The following is a 20918-nucleotide window of genomic DNA, read 5'->3' as shown; positions in this document are numbered from 1 at the left end:
GTGAAAATCGAAAAATTGGAGAATCCAGCCATCATCAAGTACCTGTATTTGAAAGAGTTTAGAGGTAAGCAGATTTACGAAGATATGCTTAACACCCTTGGTGATCAATGTCCTTCGTATGCGACCGTGAAAAATTGGACTGCAAGCTTCAAAAGAGGTAAATTTTCCATTGAAGATGATGACCGATCGGGAAGGCCATTCTTTGTGTCAGTCCCCGAAAATATATCGATGCAGTTCATGATATGATTTTATCAGACCGTCGAATTGGGCTAAAACGGATATCTGAAGCACTGAATATTTCATACGAACGCGTTAATCATATAGTTCACGTCAATATGGACATGAGAAAAATTGCTGCAAAATGGATCCCCAAATGTTTGAATGTTGACCAAAAGAGTGCAAGGGAAGAAACAAAGATTTCTTGGCCCGAATTGATACTATGGATGAGACGATCCAGAAACAAAGCAACAATCGATGGAATGGCAACACTCTGCTTCTCCAAGACCTAAGAAGTTTCGTGTCCAAAAATTGGCTGGAAAAGTTCTTGCTTCAGTTTTTTGGGATTGCCATGGAGTAATCATGATTGATTTTTTGGATAAGGGTAGAGCAATAACCGGATATTACTATTCGACTTTACTGACACTCTACGGAAACAAATTGAAGAGAAAAGACGCGGAAAGCTATCCAAAGGTGTTTTGTTTTTGCAGGACAACGGCCCTGCACACAAAACTCATGTTGCCATGCAAAAAAACTCGTGATTTAGGGTTTGAATTACTAGAACACCCCCCTTATTCACCAGATTTGGCTGTAGAGGTCTGGTTCACAGAGAAGAAACATTTTTTTTGAAAGGTCTAGAGTCGTTGCAGGTTCGCTGTAATGAATGTATCCAATTAGGAGGAGAATATGTCGAGTAATAAAATATTTTGAAATTGAAATTTTGTTTGGTTCTTTAGTAGGCTAAGAATTATTCAATATATCCTCGTACATTTGAACAAGTTCAGATCTCTTTAAGCAATCGTCGGTTTGTTAGTATCCTATAATGCATATTTGACGCTAACAAAACCAGTAACCAAAATAGGCTTTATTGTCAGGCCCATCCCAATAGGTAAAGTTTCGGTGTTTCAAATGATTACACGAGTAGATCTAATTTATCAATAATCTGCATGGCGCTATGAATCAATAATCTGCAGGAGGGCATAATACCAGAAAGGCAAAATACCAATAGTAATACTAGTAATAGTATTTATTTATCCCAAAATATTCTAAAAATGTATAAAAATGGAACAAATCGAATACAAAAAATAGATCATTATTTCTTACAATATTCTTGGAACTCAATAATATTGTATGGCTAACAATTGAAAATTAAAGCATAAAAGCTTCTCTGAATTTGGCACGAAATATTCTTAACATGAGAAGGCAATATATTGAATATTATTTTTATGAGTTATTGCCATACATACATTTTTTTTCTTAACGTATGAGACGGCAAGTAACACGGAAACATTATCCTTATTTCTGTTGACATATTTCGATATATTAACGATAGAAATTCTGATGATAGTTTTAGTGTCTGAAATATTAATAATATAATGAAATGAAGGTTTTAGCGGCATGCTTCATTTCGATAGAAATTTTGTCAAAAATCAACTAGATTATATTGTTTGGTAACATTCCCAAGACAGGCATTCGAAGAGAATGTTATTGGTAAGCATAATTGCAATTGAACTGTACCCAATGAGATCTTGAATTTCAGAACAACTCTCTGCAATTTAATTATGATTTTTACATATATCTACTACTATAATGTGCTCTTTTACTCAATTCAGAAACTTGATTAAAAATAAAATATTATTGAAAGAACTGAGAGACCCTATAGTTCGATGGCTATTTGTTTAGAGGCAATAAAGAACTGTTATATATCCAAAAAGAGGCATTGGAAGTGACAGTCGAATTGATGATACCCTCCTGTAATTTAAGCATAAATCAATGATTTGTTTTTATTATTTCCAGAAACGTGGTTCAGCATAATGTATTTGATAGAAAGAAATAGGACGAGGTTTTTCTTAAGTCTATTCTTCATGAACAATTGATAGTTTTTTGTTCAAAATCAATATTACAATTTTATGGAATTTTGTAATCATTCACTCTGGTGGAGGAAAATTTAGAAACAAATTTAGTTTAGGCAAAATGCTTTTGAATGTGAGAGAGAATTGTAGTAAGTTTTCAATTAAGTTTATTATTAAATTACTACCAAATAGACAAACGAGATATATAATAAAATAAATTTCAGGAGTTCGAAATTATTTGTAATTCGTTAATAATTCTTGCTTCCTTGACCAAGGGGACTCTGTCAGATTTGAATGGTACCAATGTACGGTTAATAGGTACATCAACCAGTGTTTATTCTACAGTAATAATTGCGTAGGTTGAGTTGAAGACGATGATTTTTTCCTTTGAAATTTTTATTCTCACTAAGAAATTTGACCTTTGTAAGATCAATCTCGACCTTCTAATCGGAAGTATTACTTCTTCAGCTTATTGTCCATCAGTCTATTTCACCTTGCACATTTTCATTCACATCGATTTCACGTTTTCGATGTTATTCACGATGATTATCTTTGTTGTTGATTCCCAATGGATTATTATTCATCACGGAAATTGTTGATTAATTTCACACAAACCATGCATAATTATTGTGATATGATATTTTGTTATATGTGTTCCGAATTCTTCTCCATTCATTATGAATGTATAGTCTGAAAAAGACGACAGAAATGTTTCTCGCAGGTTTACGTTATACCTACCCAATTAATAGTTTCAGGTCAATTTGTTTTACACTGAAAAGTGTTCGTCAATGATGATTCACCCTCTACGCTCCACAATTTACAGTAGGTATTATCTGACTTCAAAACATTCCCATTGATTTTAATACAGTTCACCAGATGTAAAAATTCAAAACTGTGTCAATAACTTGGCTCAGTGAAATGAATTTGGTCAGCCATTCACAGAAGTACAGGGTGGGCAAAATTGGTGATACCTGAACTACAACTTTTTAACCCAACGAGATAGAGAAAAATGAATGTACCATTCATGTCGTCTTTTTTCGAGAAACTAATAATGCCATCAACTGCATTCCTCTATCTTCTTTTGTTTTTGAGTTATAGGCCAAAATTTAAATTTGGGCGATTTCAACTTTGGTCAATATCTCCGTTTCTGTTTGTGCTAGGATGTTGAAATGAAGACATTATACAGACACTTTTTTGATAGCAATCCAGTGGGGTACTATGATTTTTTCCTACAGGTTTATTTGCTGAGCTATAACATAAGAATATATTTTTTCTTATGAAAACAGTAGTTTAAAATGACTCAGAAAGAATCACTATTTTTTTACCGTTTCAGAAATTTATTATACATCACCCTAAGTCTTGCTAGGTCATTTTAAACTACTGTTTCCATAAGAAAAAATACATCTTTATGTTATAGCTCAGCAAATATACCTGTTGGAAAAAATCATAGTACGCCACTGGATTGCTTGGAAAAAAGTGTCTGTATAATGTTTTCATTTCAACATCCTAGCTTAAACAGAAACGGAGATAATGACCAAAGTTGAAATTTTAATTTTGAACCCTAACTCGAAAACAAAAGAAGATAGAAAAATGCAGTTGATGGCATTATTAGTTTCTCGAAAAAAGACGACCGTAATGTGCCATGCATTTTCCTCTATCTCGTTGGGTTGAAGAAGTTGTAATTCAGGTATCACCAATTTTGCCCACCCTGTACACGATGATATAACGAAATATTTGAGCTGTAAAAATTTAAGGAAAAGTTTTCCTCGAAATGAATCTCGACTTAAGTAATACATGGTACCTACATGGAAGTTTGCACTTCTTCAATGAATGATATATACTCCGCCTGAGAGGGGTTCCATACTAAACTACAGTATGTCAGCCTACTCGTGACCAAGGACTGATATACAGGAGGTTGCCTCAAAAGAGGAAAACTCCTTATAGTTACGGATGACAAAACCCAAGACCTTCAGCGCAGTAGCCGTAACAATATGAGATGAAAATGTGAGCTTTCGTTAGAGTGAAATTCCCAAATCCCTCGTTTCAGTAATTCTTCTCATTTTTACGTTGTCTAAGTAATAGTGGAAATCAATGAGGGTTACTTTTCCTGCAAAAGTCATCACCTTACACTTACTTAGATTCAAAGTTAGATCATTATTCTCACTCCATTCGCTCAACACTTCGAGATCCCTTTGAAACAAATAACAGTCTGAAAGAGTACTTATCTTTCTGAAAATCTTTAGGTCTACAAAAAGAAGTTTTTTGGAACATATTATATCACATTAATCATTGATGAAAACGAGGAATAAAAGTGGTCCCAAAATAGATCCTTGGGGAACTCCTGAATTTGCAACTAATACTGGTGGCTTATTTGAGTGTTTCTATAGTGTTTGTGTAATAATGTCATCGGCTGTTCTTATATCGAGATTGGCTTTCGTCGAATATTGCTCTTGACTATCCATTTACATATGTTCACGGACAGAAGGGTGTAGGCGACTCTGACAACAAGAATCTTTGCACTGCAAAATTTTGATATTTGGTGCCCGACCATGCTCCATCTATCCATTGTTGTTGATCCTTAGCCATGCGAATCTCTGCTGTGCTTGATTAATCGCTTAATCATAGTCGCCTATAGAGTACTTCAGATGGCCGTGGCATAATCCACGAATAGTCAAGCTCCTTTTGCCAGTTCATGTAGGTAGCTAGCGTCTAGTGAGAAACAGAGGTTCGTTGGACACTGAAGCACTGCTTCGATAGTGTAGGTAATTAGGTGTTTCGATCCCAGTTAAAATCAAAATGATCGTGCACATTCTATACCCTCGTCTCTAAGTAGTCGTCACGTTTCCAGCCTAAATTCGTATTTTTTAACCTATCTTGGCTATATTGAATTGATGCGGCCGATAATTGATGAAAATCCATAATTTAACTTGAAACGATTTTCACAAAATATTAGTTTTTCTTTTCCCACCTGAAGATGCTATTGTGATAGCGAGACACGTTTCGTGGTTTAAAAACTCATTTTGTTAAAATCGTATAATACGTTTCAAGTTCTATCATACCTATTCTGTAAGGAAGTTTTTTCATCAAAAATGAATTCCACAAATAAGTTACAGTTATAGTTTTGTAAGGGCCTTAAATCTCACTGCGACACATATGTCTATTGTGCCCCCATTAGAGCTGTTCTCACAACTGCGTAGAGTAGAGAAGTCCAGTCCTTTCTGAAGTAGAACCCAGGCAGCAAGCGTACGTCATAATGACGTACCTTAAAGGACATCATATAGACCTCAAAGTTGACGTCTTTTTGACGTCTAGATGAAGGTCAAATGTCAGCGTCATTATGACGTTAGCGTATAACGTCACCTTCAATGACGTTCATAGGACGTCATTTTCCCGTCGATGACGTCTACCGTAAGGAAATCTCCAATTGAGTACGTCATTTAGACGTACGCTTGCTGCCTAGGAAATCACATAATAATTGTAGGAAAACAAGTAGCTAGGGAAAGACGGAAGTAAATTGAAGATAAAGTCATTATTGATTTCGAGTAGCGTTCGTTTTCTTTTAATTTTTGGTGTAAAGCGGTTAAAATCGAATTTAGGAGTTTTATAAATTTATGTTTCGGAATAGCAAGCGGTCTTAGATAAGATAGAAGCGGAGTCAAATAAGCGCAAATTGTTTGCTAAAGAGAGTAGTGCGGAAAATTCGGTTGTGTAGTGAAAAGAAAGAATCCGCCCATTGGTACATGGAAATTCTGGGGTTCGTGAAAGTTCTCCGTCAAAAATTATCAGGTTCGAGCGACGGTTGTAAAAAAGGTAGAAAGTTCTCTACTATTTTCTTTTCTGCGTTTTGGGTGAATATAGTCCAGAGTCCTGAAATCTCCTACAAATTCATTGATGATTCTTCATGTTTGCTAGGTAGAATTGAATGATTGAATCTATGAGCATATCTTACCGTTTGGTTTTCGTCGATGGGACATTTAGTCTGATTTCTGCTCCTGGCTTGTGTTTTATGAAATTGAAGATTGAAGTTGGTCGTCATCGACCGAGTACGTGTTTTAAAGAATTTCAAATTTTTTTGATATATTCAATTGTTATTTTTATTCACGAGTCTTATTTGAACTTTCTCCCCAGAAGAATATAGAATACAACATCAAGGCCTGTCTTTCGCGCGACGAGCAGAATCCACATTTTTCCCTTTTTGAAAACTTTCAATATTTGTGTTTTAACGTCTTAAAAATAATAACCCCTTGACGCTCTTCCATCTTGATCAAGATGCGGGGTATATTATTACATATTTACATTAGTTCAGTAATTTTATTGTTTGTCTATAAAACATCTTAAAATGTTCTGCTGAACCTATGACATGGCATGACGTAGCATGAAGAGAAGACTTGTACTAAATAACATACAGAAGGAGCACAATAATTTTTCCTACTTTGCTAGAATTGATGTATTTGTGATTTCCCCATGGAATTGAGATCAGACAATACTTCTGTTGGACCAACGTTTTTTTTTATTTTCTTCAGAAAGTTCTCATCCCTACTTCTAAGGTAGACTGAACAGTATCTGACTGAATACATCCTCGAGCAAAATTAATTTCACCTTTACCAAGATTGCTTCAGATTCACAAATACATTCAGTTTGTCATGTCATCCTGAATAATCATCGTATGCTTCATTCTTCAGGAATGGAATAAAAGTTGAGCTCTTCTCAAGTTCAAAACATTCGGAAGTGATTAGATTTGAATTCACGAATGACCATCGATTTTTCAATAAGATACCGCATGCAATATTGTTTCTATTTATTTCCATTTATACAATTAATGATAATTGATGGGTCATACATATTCTTTGGGTGACCAAGGTGGGGATCGGATGGAATATCTATAAACGTCGTTTAATACAAGAGATAACTGAAGAATATACGCCACATATAAGTTTGGCAATTCAGGCAATACAGTCATAAATGTGAAGTCGTCTCTTCAAACAATAGATCATCGATAGTGGGTGATCAGTTAGTTGAGTAATGGAGCACAAGGTGAGTGGTTTTATATTCATCAATAGTTTATGTGTTGCCTTGCAAAAATGTCATCATTCAACTATTTGCTGAATTTCGCAAAGATCGCGAATTTTTTCAAACGGTCAATTCTAAGCCTGATGAATTAGGGGGTGAGCGAATTCAGAAATTTTAATTTCAAACAATTTGAATTATCTACATTAATGGAGAATAACGGTATATATCTTCATTCCTCTGGTATGAAGTTATATTTTCTTGACAATCCTTTGTACATACTTTGCTGAATATTTTGGTCATTGTAATCAATCAACTGAATTCTGCAGGTTTTGTATAAACTGCTTAGTGATATAATTATCAGTAGTCATCTTTTATTGCTTGAAATGAAATTTTGCATTATTTGTTTTCCTCCCAGAACTTAATTCAAAATATAAGTATGGGGCTGGCATAGGAAAACCAGATTGCATTGATGAAAAATGTGCTCAACTGCTCACATATTACAATTGAATAATGATGTAATATTTTTGAAGAATGGATTAAACAAATTCACTCAATCCTTGAATTTTTATTAAGACATAGGTTATCGAAAAAGAGAGATTCTGGAAAAACAACAATTTGTTACGAGATAATTTAGGTCATAATAGAATATGCAGGTGTTGATATTCAGAATAATTCTTAGCCTGAATTTCAAAAGATTTCTAAGATGAAAAAATAGTCTCAATAAGCTTCTGATCATTCACTCAGAATTAAAGTCATTATCGCCTTTACTAAGTTTTTGAATGTGGCCTTTTTTTATGCTCACTACCCATCCATGGAGAAAAGGCCTTAACGGTTTTCTTTTACTACAGGGTGTAAATGAATAGTTCCGAAAAAATGTAAGGGATAATTCCTTGTCAAAAAATAGTGTGTCTTTCATGATCCACATATGGATCTTGGAGGATGTCGGTTAAGGAGGGTCTACAACGAATACGAAAGTGCTCTAATTTACTTCATTACTTGAAAATATTAATTGCATAACTGTGGCGTTCAAGCATGAAATAAAACGAGAGAAAATAACCATTTCAAAAAAAGTATCATGTTATTAAACTAAATTTCACTGGAAAGACAGTGAGTTAAACCAATTTGGAATCTCAATAGCATGTTTTTTCTTACTTTGACACTCAGGTAACCATATTTTTTCCACACCACATTAGGTTAAACTCAGGAAAAAAGTAATGAAAACAGAACATTTGAGTTAGTTTTTTGTTCAAAACAAAACTATGCATGAGCCCTAAAAGTTATGAATAACATTCGATAGCGCATCTATTCAGGAATACTATACAAAAATAGATTCAAAAAATTCCTTCAGATTCTGGAAACCAAAAAGAATAACAAAGGGTGTAATTTTTTTTAATTTTGGAAAATCTCTAATATCTCGAAAGCCGGGGATTTTTACTCAAAACATAAAACATATTTTTCTGAACCGACCTCTACCCGCAGATACCATATATTATCCATTCACTTCGCCACACCCTGTATAAACTATTATCCAAACTAAACCGAAGATATTATTTCTATTTTTCATGGGAAGATCTAGATTCATTTGAAAAACACAAAAATTCGAGGATAGCAATCAAATGTAATATTTTCCGATCCACCCACATCTATTGATATTCCGGGTCACTTTGCATTCCCGATGCACGCAGATTTATTTCTGGTTCGCACGTTCGATATGGAAAAAATAAATATTAAATTCAAGGATTTTCGAACTAACTAATTATCATTCAGACAACAGTTCGTGTGACTCCTTTCTACGATCACGCTGTGCGATAGAGTTATGAGGAACATCTTTTATTTGCTGTGATAGTAGCCTTGTAAGTACCGGATACAATACGTATAGTCCATCAGTAATAGAAAAGAGGAAATTTTGTTTTAGATCGTACTGAATAAAAAATAAACTTTCAGTCGAAATGGACCATATGATACATTACAAAAAACAAAAATCGTGCTATCGATACTAAATTATGCTGTGCTTAGCCAAACATGCACCTGTAGTGGATGCATAACTCATGTTATAGTGAGAATAATGTACTTGAGTTTTTTCAGTTGGATTATAGATTTTCATAAAGTATTGGCTATATCATTTTAACATTTTTATAGTTTTAAAGGCATTCTCAGTGACCCTGTGAAACTATTCTAGGTTTTTCTGCTTGATAGAGGTGAGCTTATCTCAAGGTGTCCAACATTATTCCCTTACAAGAATATTAATAGTTTAAATGTATAGTGATACTGAGGGCGTATTTTTTGGGCAATTGACATGTTCATAATTAAGTGTTTCAAGCTTGAGCGAATTAACATAGTTATCGTCATTCATCATATGTGTACCGAAAATGTTGTATGACTATGACATTCTAAAAGAGACATTTTCGATAAATTGATTTGTTTCTAATAATAATCTTAAAGCTGGTCACACTATGAGGTCTTCATTACGGAAACGGGTGGTCTAAACCATAGATAATCTTAAAAATACTCTGTTCAATTAATCTATAGTCTAAGCAATGCGCGCTTTGTTTCACACGAATTTCAAAATGTCGAAACTTTCTCTGAAAAGGAATTTGAGGCTTTATTTCATTCCACGAAGGATTAAGTCTATTGCATAACTTTAATCTGTATGTTGAGTCCGTGAGACTTGCTCAGGTAGAGAACTTCAACCACCTCAAATATTTCAATTCAAATTTCGCACTACCGGTATCGTAAATAGCTTGCGACATACTCGTAACAAGGCACAACTAGTGGCGGCTCCATTTTGGCCGCCATCAGAACAGTTCAGGATGAGTGAGAGGGTTGAACGTGATTTTGTTGTTAGGAAGTAAGCAATCGGATAATTTTTGTTTGTTACACTGTCTGAAAAGTTAAATAGGTGCGTGGTGTTATTTAGTTTTATTGCTTTCATTGATTAATATTGTTTTACAAACGATGAGCCTTCTTAATAGTAGTTGTGGGAGTTTCAAGAAAACATCTGTTGAATAGACTAAAATACCGAATGAGCTTTTGAAGAATGGAGGACACGAACTTATGGTAGAACTAACTGCCCTATACAATAAAATATTGAAGACCAAAAAGGTACCCCAGGAATGGAAGAAAAGTATCACCATTCCTGTGTTCAAAAGGGGCGACAAGAAATCCCCCGAAAATTACCGAGGCATAACACTGTTGAATTCAACTATGAAATTGTTCACGAAGATCCTGGAAACAATACTCATTGAACATGTAACCATGTCGGAAGAACAACAGGGATTCAGAAAAAATAGATCGACCATTGACGCCATCTTCACGGTCAGGCAGATCGTTGAAAAAGCTATAGAGTATGACAGGCCAGCATTCATGTGTTTCGTCGATCTTACCAAAGCATTCGACAGGGTAAAACTGAAGGATGTGGTTGATGTTCTGAGGAAGAAGCGGGTACCTGGAACTATTGTGGACATCATAAAACAGCTCAATCTCAATACAAGCACCCATCTACTGTTGAACCAGAAGATGACAAAAGAAATTCCAACACCATCGGGAATAAGACAAGGAGACTCTCTAAGCCCTCAATTATTTAATATCCTCATGAACGACATTATCACCCACGTCAAGCAAGCGGGCAGAGGCTACATGCTCACCACTGGGGAAATTAAGATCATATGCTATGCAGATGACGCAGTAATCATAGCTGAAAACGAGGACGACCTGCAAAGGCTTCTGCACGCTTTCTACCAAAAGGCTGCAGAGTACAACATGCAAATATCTATCCCCAAGACAAAAACACTCGTCGTCGCTAGGGAACCCATAAGATGCAAACTTGTGGTTGATGACAAGCCTGTAGAGCAGGTTATGGAGATTCAATACCTGGGAGTACAACTTACCTACAGTCAGAATAGGACCAACGAAGTAAGAGATCAAGCACACAAAGCCAACCGAATAGCTGGAGCCCTGAGGGAGATAATATGGAATAACAAATACATGAACATCCGTGCTAAAACCAAGATTTATAAGACTTGCATAAGACCTGTACTTACATATGCTATAGAAACCCGGGCAGAAAACCAAAAAACCAAGAACATCTTGAGAACAACTGAAATGAAAACACTCAGAAGTATTGCAGGCTACTCTCTGAGAGACATGAAAAGAAGCAGCGACATACGGAAGGAATGCGAGATCGAAGACGTGGTCAGATGGGGTCGCAGACGACGACGAGAATGGAATGAGCATGTGAGCCGAATGGATGTTAATAGAATAGCGAGGATTGCAAGGGATGGCCGACCCCAGTCACGACGTCCTCCGGGCAGGCCACCAAAAAGGTGGAAAGATTCTTGGACGTCAATCTCACAGGAGAGTTGAAATGGGACTTACAGGCCTAAGGCCTAAATTGCGTGGAAGAAGAAGAAGAAGAAGAATAGACTAATGGCCGTTTGCACCGTTTCTCTAAACAACGATTATATTCTTAAACAACGTTTAATTCCCTAACCGGGTTGCACCGTTCCTAAACGTTGATTATAAGGCCCTTAAACGTTGTTTAAACTAATCGCAGAAATTTGCTCGATTAAAGCTCGATTAAAAAGTTGATTGAAGTAATACTTCAAATTCGATTGACAACTGTCCAACTGTGTTTTCTATTTGTGTCGATATAAAATTCGAATTAATAATGGATGATTTGGAAGATGAGATATTACTAGATGATGATCTTGATGCACTTGGCAATATCGAATTTGGATTTCCCAGATATTTTCCCCGTAGAAGAAATTATTTCGAAAGAATGGACCTCACTTTTTTCAGAAGATTTCGTTCAACGAGAGAAACCGTGTTATTTTTTTGCCCTCTATGGAGAATGGAATTTAATAATTGGTTATATTATACATATATAGATATTTCAGGAATAATATTGTTGACCCAATAAATCAATTGCTACTACATTGCGGTTTTATGCTAGTGCTGGTCAGTTGGCTTTTATTGATAATTTCATAAATGTAGATGTATCGAAAGTATCAAGAATTATTGCTGCAGTTTCATTAGCAATTGGTAAATTATATTCCGAATTCATTACAATGACCAAAGATGAGGATATAGTGCAAATTCAACAGTCCTTTCACAAGAAGGCTCTTTTTCCTCGAGTAATAGGATGTGTTGATGCTATCCATGTTCGCACTTCAAATATTCAAAACACAACACCGAAACTCCAAAAGAAATGTTCAAATTTCCCACCTTGACAACAGAAGTTAAGTCAGAAAACCTTGACTTCTTTTTCTTTTTAAATTATCTTCTATGATGTGCTTGGCTGAAATTTTGAATTTTTATGGCGTGAGTGGTGTTGCCAAACCTATCAATGATTGAAGTAAACAACGATTATGATTCCACGGTGCAAACCGTCAACCGCTAAGCAACGTTTAAATATTAAACATCGATTAGTTTAACCATGGTTACCAGCGAAACGGTGCAAACGGGCATAAAAGGGAGTGCGGGAGATTTGACCTGTGCTATGGTCGGGAGACATAATCAGTGGTCCAAGTTTCCCGCACTGAGCTCGGATACTAGTTTTCTTAAAAAAAAAATTGAATAATAGAAATAAATATAAGAAAATATACAAATTGAAGATCAAGAATGATCACGCCTACACGGGGAGGCAATGATTACAAATTGGCTAGTTCAATTCAGATCGTACCACTTGTTGATATTCATATCAGCGGGTGGTAGGTATGCATCTAAATTAATCCTTATTATACAAATTGAGGTTCAAAAAAGTGAAAAAAACCCTCTCTGAAATAAGGGAGAGTGACTATGGAATAGAAATTATGTATTTCATACCCTGATAGATATGTTGAAAACTTTGACATAGACAATCGCTGGTCATTGGAACTTGTTTTCTTTCTATTTTTCCTGATAAAAAAACTTATGGTCAAATCTCTCTTAACTTTTCCTTGGGTTGAGAGACATGAGCGAATTTTCAGTTCCTAAAAAAAGGATTGCTGTACTCAAAATGTTCATCTCACCATCACTCTACTTTTATCTATCGTTACCTATTTGGGCATGATACCTTCACGCAAAAAAATGAGTTGCTATAATTTACAGAAACAACGTAAGTGGCTTCAGAGTGAAAAGGTGTTCAACTCTCCCGGACTCCCCATATATCATAATCGCATATACAAGGTGATTCCCGCATTGCCTATTGGTCGTTTAGGGAAAACGATGAACAATTTTGTGCTGAAAATACCTCTTGTTGAAGTTTTCGAAAATGGAAATTCTCCCAAAAATATATTCAGAAATCTGCAGCTTTCGGTTATCCTGAATACATCTCACTGTTTTCCTATTTCAAATTTCACCGCCATCATACCTCACTTTGAGTGAGAATTCAATGGTTTATGAGTTATTATGAAAAAAATGGTGAAACCGGGAGGTCCACACTTTCAAATATTTCTTCTACGAAGGTAACGGTCGAAAGCATCATTACCTCGTCAAATTTTGCCATAATGAAATATAAAAACGCTGTTTGGACCGAAAACGTATAGGGTGTTTATGAGAAGATTTTCATAAGTTGGAAGACTTGAATTCTTTGTGAAACTACAAAAAGAAACTAAAGTTCTATTTTTCGATAATGAACTCTGTTTAATGTTCATGAATTTTCAATAATCCCAACATATAATTCAATAGGTTTTCTCTTGTGGTTCCACAAAAGTCATTCACTTAACCAGCTATTCGAAATTGCAGTTATAACAGCAGAAAGTGTTATAATGAAACATAGTGGCAAAATAGAGAATGGTAAAGATTTTTCTTCAAAAACCTCTTCTGTTGAAATATTCAGTGAAATGTGACCTCCTGTTTTAACCATTTATTGCATAAGAATCGCAATAACTCATAAACCGTTTTTGCCCAAGGAATTGCGTACTGCCATAAAAAATTAGCTATTTAACGATGTAGGTATATACTGGGTGTGCCATTTCAAATGAGTACTAAGCCATTTGCGATATGACCGGAAGTTGCACAGGTCTGAAGATATTTTGAGTACAAAATTATGATAAAGTTCTCCATAAACGTCTATCAGGAGATTGGCTCAATCACCCTGTAAAAGCTACTTTCGAACATATTTCCGAAAAAACATAAAATTTTATGTTTGTTGTTAAATGAATCATGTAGACAAGTGAAAATCATATATGTAGTTCAGTATTTAGATCATGGATTATCATAAAATATAAGAACCACATCTGCGGATCAGCCCAATTTTGAGATTCTTAGTATGGAAAGGGGTAGTCCAAAAAATACTCACTTGATCTCACTCGAACATTTTACAATAGCTTTGTTTTGGTTCGCACTTGAGGCGGTTCCGAATCGGTTCAAAGTAGTGGAGCAGCAATGGTGTGGGAAGCTACACGCATGCTACGCGCGAGCTTACGCTGAATAAATAAATGTGCGACTGTTTTGAACCGTTCTGGAACCATCCTAAAAGCGAACCAAAACAGGCCTAATACCTCCTAAAATGGATCCAAATTTGAGGTCATATACTATGAAAATGGCTGGTCCAAAAAGTTCTCGTTTGGTCTCACTCGACGCAGAATTTAGTGTTATCATTTTTTTTTAATACTCAATGGTGTTATACAATTTCACCTCAGCCAGTTTAATCAATTCATGATCTACTTTTGAATATGCCTCCAAGAACTGAAAATTTCGAAATATCTCGAAAAAATTTTTTGCTCCTCCAGTATGAAAATTGGTTGGTCAAAAAATACGCGCTAGGTCTTATTCTAGGCAGGTTTTAGTTCTCTAGATCTTTAATGATAGGTGCTTAGCCCATTTTCTGCCATCAGAAACTGTGCCCATCCTCTCCGAGGGGTAAAACTTAGTATGATCTTATTGATCACAAATGAAGCCATTAAAGCAATTAATATATTGTAAGAATTAAATCCTCATTCAATGAAATTGGTTAGGTTGTTCTCAACTTATGGTTCGACCAAGGAAGTTAGGGATTCCTTTTTATTCACCTATATAAATAAAGTTCTTGGAGTTTATTGACTTAATTGTGAGTAATAAATTCACAAATTGAACCGTTAGCTCGTTACCTGAAATATAAAATCTATACAGTAGTAAACATTATAGTTCATTGTAAACTGCTCATAATTACTAAGCATGTCCTTCATCACCTTCAATTTTCAGTTATTCACCGTTGTTGTACTGGCAATTCTACTAACCGATTCTACAAATGGGAGAACGAAAGATCCAGATGAAGATAGAGCATATGAATTCGGATTTACAATTGAAGGAATGCAACACAGGCATGAGAAAAAAGGTATATTGATTCATTATATTGGCAATGAATTACTGCTAATTATAGTCCTCATTTGCATGAGTTTAATTATTATGGTTGAACTTTTATTTATAATGCTGACAGGACAAAAGGATCGGTTAATAATATAATAAACTACATTTAATTGCGAATGAATCAGAAAACATATATTTAATTCATTTCCTGATGTATTTTCATGAAGAGCTAATGAATTTATTTTTTTGCAATCTTTTCGCTGTCGTATTGTTGGATATAAAACTTATGATAACTTGAACAGTTTTTCTGAAAAAAAAAAAAACTTCCGCACGTGCCTTAGAGTAGATACCATAACATGAAATTGAGAAAAAATGCAATTGGTTGAATGATTTGTCGATTTCTACTGCATTTTTTATTTTATCTTCTGTTAAAATTCTTCATGAAATGACATCACTCTCAAATTTTTAGATGTGAATGGTATAATCCAAGGAGAGTTCGGTTTCATAACTGCTGATGGTGTTTATCACGTGACAGTCTACGCTACTGACGAAAATGGAAATTTCAGGATATTGAGCATGAAAAATATCAAAGTCAGTCCACGTGAGTACATTTGTTTGCAATCATTTATTTTCATCAACTCCAGTTGTAATCTATCAGATTTTTGAATAATTGAATCAATAATGTTTCATATAGTTTTGGAATTTTTTAACGACACGTAGACAGTAATTGAATTCTGGAGAAAGTACATCCGAACGCCACCGTTCGTAAGCGATAACACTAATATCATAATTCTGGCTGAAAGCGGTTCCAAGACTTTGCAGATGGGTCCTCAACGACCTCAACTCTCCTCAGTAGCTCAGATAGCAGAACGCCTGACCAGCAATCAGGGGTCGTAGGTTAGAGTCTTTCTGGAGGAGGTACTTTCACCAGATTTCAATAATTTTCTGCACGGCGTTAAACATTTTTCGAATTCATTCTGGACATTACTAATTTCATTACAAGTTTCATACACAAGTTGTGACACATCAGAATACAAAGATCTGCAAATTGCTCATTGAAAATTTCAGTAATAGATATGACAAAATCCAAAAACGGATATCAATCCCACATTCCAAAATTGTAACGTCCGCGTCCGTCAGATTAATAGGTGAAGACGAATAATGTATACCCAGCGATGATCAACTACTATTAGCAATGTTTTAATACTAACGACAGCTTTCCCAAAAACTTCCAAAACTTCTGTTCAATCACAAATTGTGGGATGTTTCTTGATTCAAAAAAAAATTCAGTCATCTAGTTTTCCACTATTGAATTTGTCAAAAATGTTGGGGCTGATGAATTCTTCCACTGCTTTTCAGCAAAATAACCTTATTTGTGGCCTGAAGAAACAATCATATCAGACAAAAAAAAAAGTTCTAGGACCTTTTATTCCCGAATAGAGTGCGTAAACGTAACGCACAAAATTCATCTTTTCGGTATTTACTAGTCTTTAGCAGAATGCTCGAACACGTTCCTTTTTAATTCGAAATATACAATCTTCATGTATCTATAATTGAATTGTTTGCCATACACCCTCTAAGAGGACTGAAAAACTGCAAAATGATACTAGGGATGATTTGGTTACTGATGGGGTTTCTTATCAACCTTCTTTCATTATAGGGACTTTTTTATGTATATTGTAATCACTAACGAACACTTTAGATGTAATTGATGGTTTTGAGGTGATATCAAAAACATGCCTTTTTTGAATCTAATTGAAATGTTCTTACATCTTTCATCAATCTCTAGCCTGAAAAAATATATATTTTCGATAACACTTCAAAAACACCAATCACTCTTGTAAAAAGTAAGAATTTGAATACAATAAATTTAACCATTGAGTTCCTAAAACAAGAAATGGCCTGATGGAAAAACCCTATCAATGAGCAAATCATCCTCAGCCACTTTCCATTTCTGGAAAAAAAATATGGTTGTCCTTTCAAAAGAGCTGTTTCTCAATGACTCTGGAACCCCCGTTGAGGGAATTGAAAGTTACGTACAAAGATCATAGAGTAGAAAGATAGGAAACGCCCTCATATCTCTAGTACTAAAAACCGACTACATTTTGGCCAGTGAAAACACATTTGACAATGAGATGGTGCTGATAACGTTCTGTCAATACAGAAAAACTGTTTCATAACAGTTTTCTGTTTTATAATTGGAAGGCGCGAAATTCGAATTGTTTTCCTTGTATTGGATTTCAATATCGAATTTGTTGAGACCAAAAAACAAACATCCTGAGCGACAAAACAAAAGTATGGTTGTATTTTGTGACTAGGATGTTAGTTTTCTGAAAATTGTTTGTAATCAATTGATATCAATGAAATACTCTGTGGGATGTACTATATTTTTATTTGAAATTTATAAACATTTACAAAAATTTGAAATTATGGACAACGAATAGAGTTTTGACTAGGACAACTCTTGTGATCTGCTATACGTCAAAGGTGTTGTTTCTGCGCAATACGTTTTTTAGATATTATAAACTTAGTGGAATTTGTATCAGAAATCTATATGAACCAATATTCAATATAACATCATAGCATACACGTTTAAGTTACTCACATACCTATTATTCACAGAATTTTCGGAACCACAAAAAAAACCTGTATATTTGCCCGTCAGTATAGTTTCTTTATAATTTCTTTATGATATGGTCTCCTTATGACACAATATATTGATTAATGAATGAACAAAACACTCACAGCAGGTTTCACAAAACTTTGACTTTCCAAACAATTTGACACTCACTCGATGCCCAAAACGAAATCAATAAAACCTTTGCATTTCTGATTATATTGAAGGAGAAGCAGGTTAGAATCTTTGAATGGATGTATAAAAGTCATAATTTCCCCTAAATAGACCCTTCATGCAAGGGATACTTCCTGTATACAACAATTCACGTGGGTGAACAGTTATCAATTGACTTGCAGTAAAATGTTCATTGCACATGGTTTAGTCAGTAGTGTTTGCAGGCCCTTATGCCCTGAAAATTTTATACACTTCGTAGTACTGAAATTAAAAACCAATGAATAACCGAGTCACTTGTTACCAGTTTTAATACTTACATTCCCATTTTTTTCATTCAATCCACAGTTCTTCACCATTCAATAATTTTCGAACGATATTTGGAGGTTTTCACCAAGAAATTAGACAAACATTTCAATAATCACCAACAACACAAACGAGTTTGATAAACAAAAGGCGGTACGAGAATCAAAACATTCAGAACCTCTTTGATCAAAATGGCCATATTATGATGTCTCACATAATTTCATATGATTCTGAAAATGTCCTTCGAATTAATATTCTAACCAGTTTCAGGGCCTTAAAAACACTTTTGAAACACAGATGGCGCTCAAATCACTTTAGTCGCTTCGTTTCCTATCTTTCTAATCTATAATCTTTGGTTACGTAAATTTAAAAAAAATGTTCGAGTATTTTTCTACAATATAGTGGACACCAAAGAATTAAATTTTGCGTGTTGGTTTCTACTGACTATTTCATGTGAAATTGTCATACATAATTATAATGAATTTCATTAAGGTTTCACCTGATTCATTCAAGTCAAAAATATATTAGGGCTTCTTATTTCCGTTATTTCATACTTAATGTGAAATTGTTCATTCACTCCCACGGTAAATGCTTATTTTGCATCCTCGGAAATTTCTGAAATTTCAGGTCTTAGTCTTAGTCTGTGGAGTCCTATTTTTACAGGCTCCTGCTTCTTTGTATGTGATTTTTAAATATCATACTTATCCCGTGGAAGGAAAAAGTTATTTGGTGCTAGATGTTGATCAAAACCCAGAATATTATTATAAGATTTTATCCAGTTGCTAAGATCGTATACAGGGTTGGCTTATAAAACCTGAACCTGGTCGCGATGTTAGGTTAGGTTAGGAATAAAAGCCTTTTCAACATTCCATATCGTAGAACGAATACTGGACACCATTACCTCAGCTTTACATTACTTATTACATTTTAATTCTGTTGAATTTCTCTTTATTGTAAAAAATCCATTCTGAATCATTTTAATTCGCCAAATAAGATATTGAAAATTGTTTCAGCTCTTGACGGCTCACCAGATTATGGTTCTTCGAAATACTCCTCGATTCCAAAAGGACCTCAATCATCCCAGTCCCCCTCACTGCAACCTGTACAAGTACAAAAAAGAACAGATGTCTCTACAACTCGCTCTCCGAAAAAAGAGTTTACCACCCAACCAACGATAAAACCGGCCTGTGCTGGTTGCGGGTATGTGACTACAACTAAAAGACCACCACTTCTCAATAATAATGGTGGAAACCTACAAGGTGGAGGTATTCCATCAGGACAACCACAAAGATTACCAACAGAAGGAATTCCTTCATCAGGCCCTGGCTCGTCCAACTTGGGTATAAAAGGCAACGAGCAATATCCTGAATCAGAAATTCGAAACCAAAATCGACCAAATATACCGGTCTCTTTCAATGGCTTGTTGGCTCCAGCCATTGGAAACTCACAACAAAGTCAAGGCATTAATGGCAACATTGAATCGAGCCCGCAGTTTCCCCAAAGAAACTCACAACAAAGTCAAGGCATTAATGGCAACATTGAATCGAGCCCGCAGTTTCCCCAAAAATCTAATGATGTCCCACCTTTGTCCGGTGCTGGAAACTTGAATCCTTCAGGCATATCCCCCTACTCCGACTCGTTCAGTAACCCACCGAACAATCCAAATGACGTATTTGGACCCTCCAAAGGCAGCCAACATTCCTCACAGATTACTTACAGAAATCCTGATTCTCCGGTTAAAGTAACCGATGGTGTGATAAAAGTCCCAGGAAACCCAGACATACCAATCCAAGATAAATACCCAGGTATGGTTGACGGTCTCCCAGCAGGAATAATGGAGAAGGATATAACTGATATTCTATATCGCTTCAACTGGACTGTTGGGTTCCAAGGGCACTACGAGACGGGTTACAAGAACGGTGCTAAAATTGGTGGATACTTTGTTAATGGAAGCGATGGCATAAGTAGGGTAGTAACTTATGTCGCTGATGAGTTTGGGTACAGACCCAAAGTGAGAATAATAAATATTGGATTGGATTCACCAGATACACCTAAGGATGATAAGACATTCGTTTTGAAGAGCTTTGAGTTTGTATGGTATCCTGTTAAATGAAACTCGTATGGATAATATCTATATGGAAAATGTAAAATATCATACCTCGATATTATAAAAAGATAGACCCGTAAGATCAACTTGTTATTAGCTCAGTTGATCAATTTTGTAAATATTTATTGAATCAATAAAAATTCTTTGACAACTTAATGTTTAAAAAATGAAAGGTGAATATGGCATTTTTCTATAATATGTAACGTGGTTTTTCCCTTTTTTTTTGGCGTAGCAGGGGGAAAATCTGCAAGTCAGACGAACCACCCTCTCCTGAGGGGGAACAAGTGTGGGGATTATCACTTTCCTGGGCTCGAGACCCACTAAAAACCATTAACTGCTTCTTGAATATTGGTTCCGGGCATTTGCCTAT

The 20918-nt window shown here is 35.2% G+C and overlaps 1 protein-coding gene across 3 annotated transcripts; it reads left to right on the top strand.

Moving 5' to 3' along the window:
* Window positions 1–6914: 6914 nt before the first annotated feature.
* Window positions 6915–20615, top strand: LOC123312188 (protein lethal(3)malignant blood neoplasm 1). Of its 3 annotated transcripts, XM_044896453.1 has the most exons (5): window positions 6915–7103; window positions 15243–15375; window positions 15817–15948; window positions 19455–19901; window positions 19965–20615. In XM_044896453.1, exons 1-5 carry the CDS (start codon window positions 7092–7094, stop codon window positions 20552–20554), a joined length of 1314 nt encoding a protein of 437 aa, XP_044752388.1. In that variant the 5' UTR covers window positions 6915–7091; the 3' UTR covers window positions 20555–20615. The 3 variants fall into 3 exon arrangements, with proteins under 3 accessions (XP_044752388.1, XP_044752387.1, XP_044752389.1); XM_044896452.1 differs by having other exon boundaries at window positions 6916–7103; window positions 19455–20615; XM_044896454.1 differs by lacking the exon at window positions 6915–7103 and adding an exon at window positions 8840–8932 and having other exon boundaries at window positions 19455–20615.
* The last annotated feature ends 303 nt before the right edge of the window (window positions 20616–20918 follow it).

The sequence above is a fragment of the Coccinella septempunctata genome, chromosome 4, assembly GCF_907165205.1.
Source record: "Coccinella septempunctata chromosome 4, icCocSept1.1, whole genome shotgun sequence".
Taxonomy (NCBI): domain Eukaryota; kingdom Metazoa; phylum Arthropoda; class Insecta; order Coleoptera; family Coccinellidae; genus Coccinella; species Coccinella septempunctata.
The sequence above is the reverse complement of the archived record's forward strand: the minus strand, read 5'-3'. Positions and strand labels throughout refer to the sequence as shown.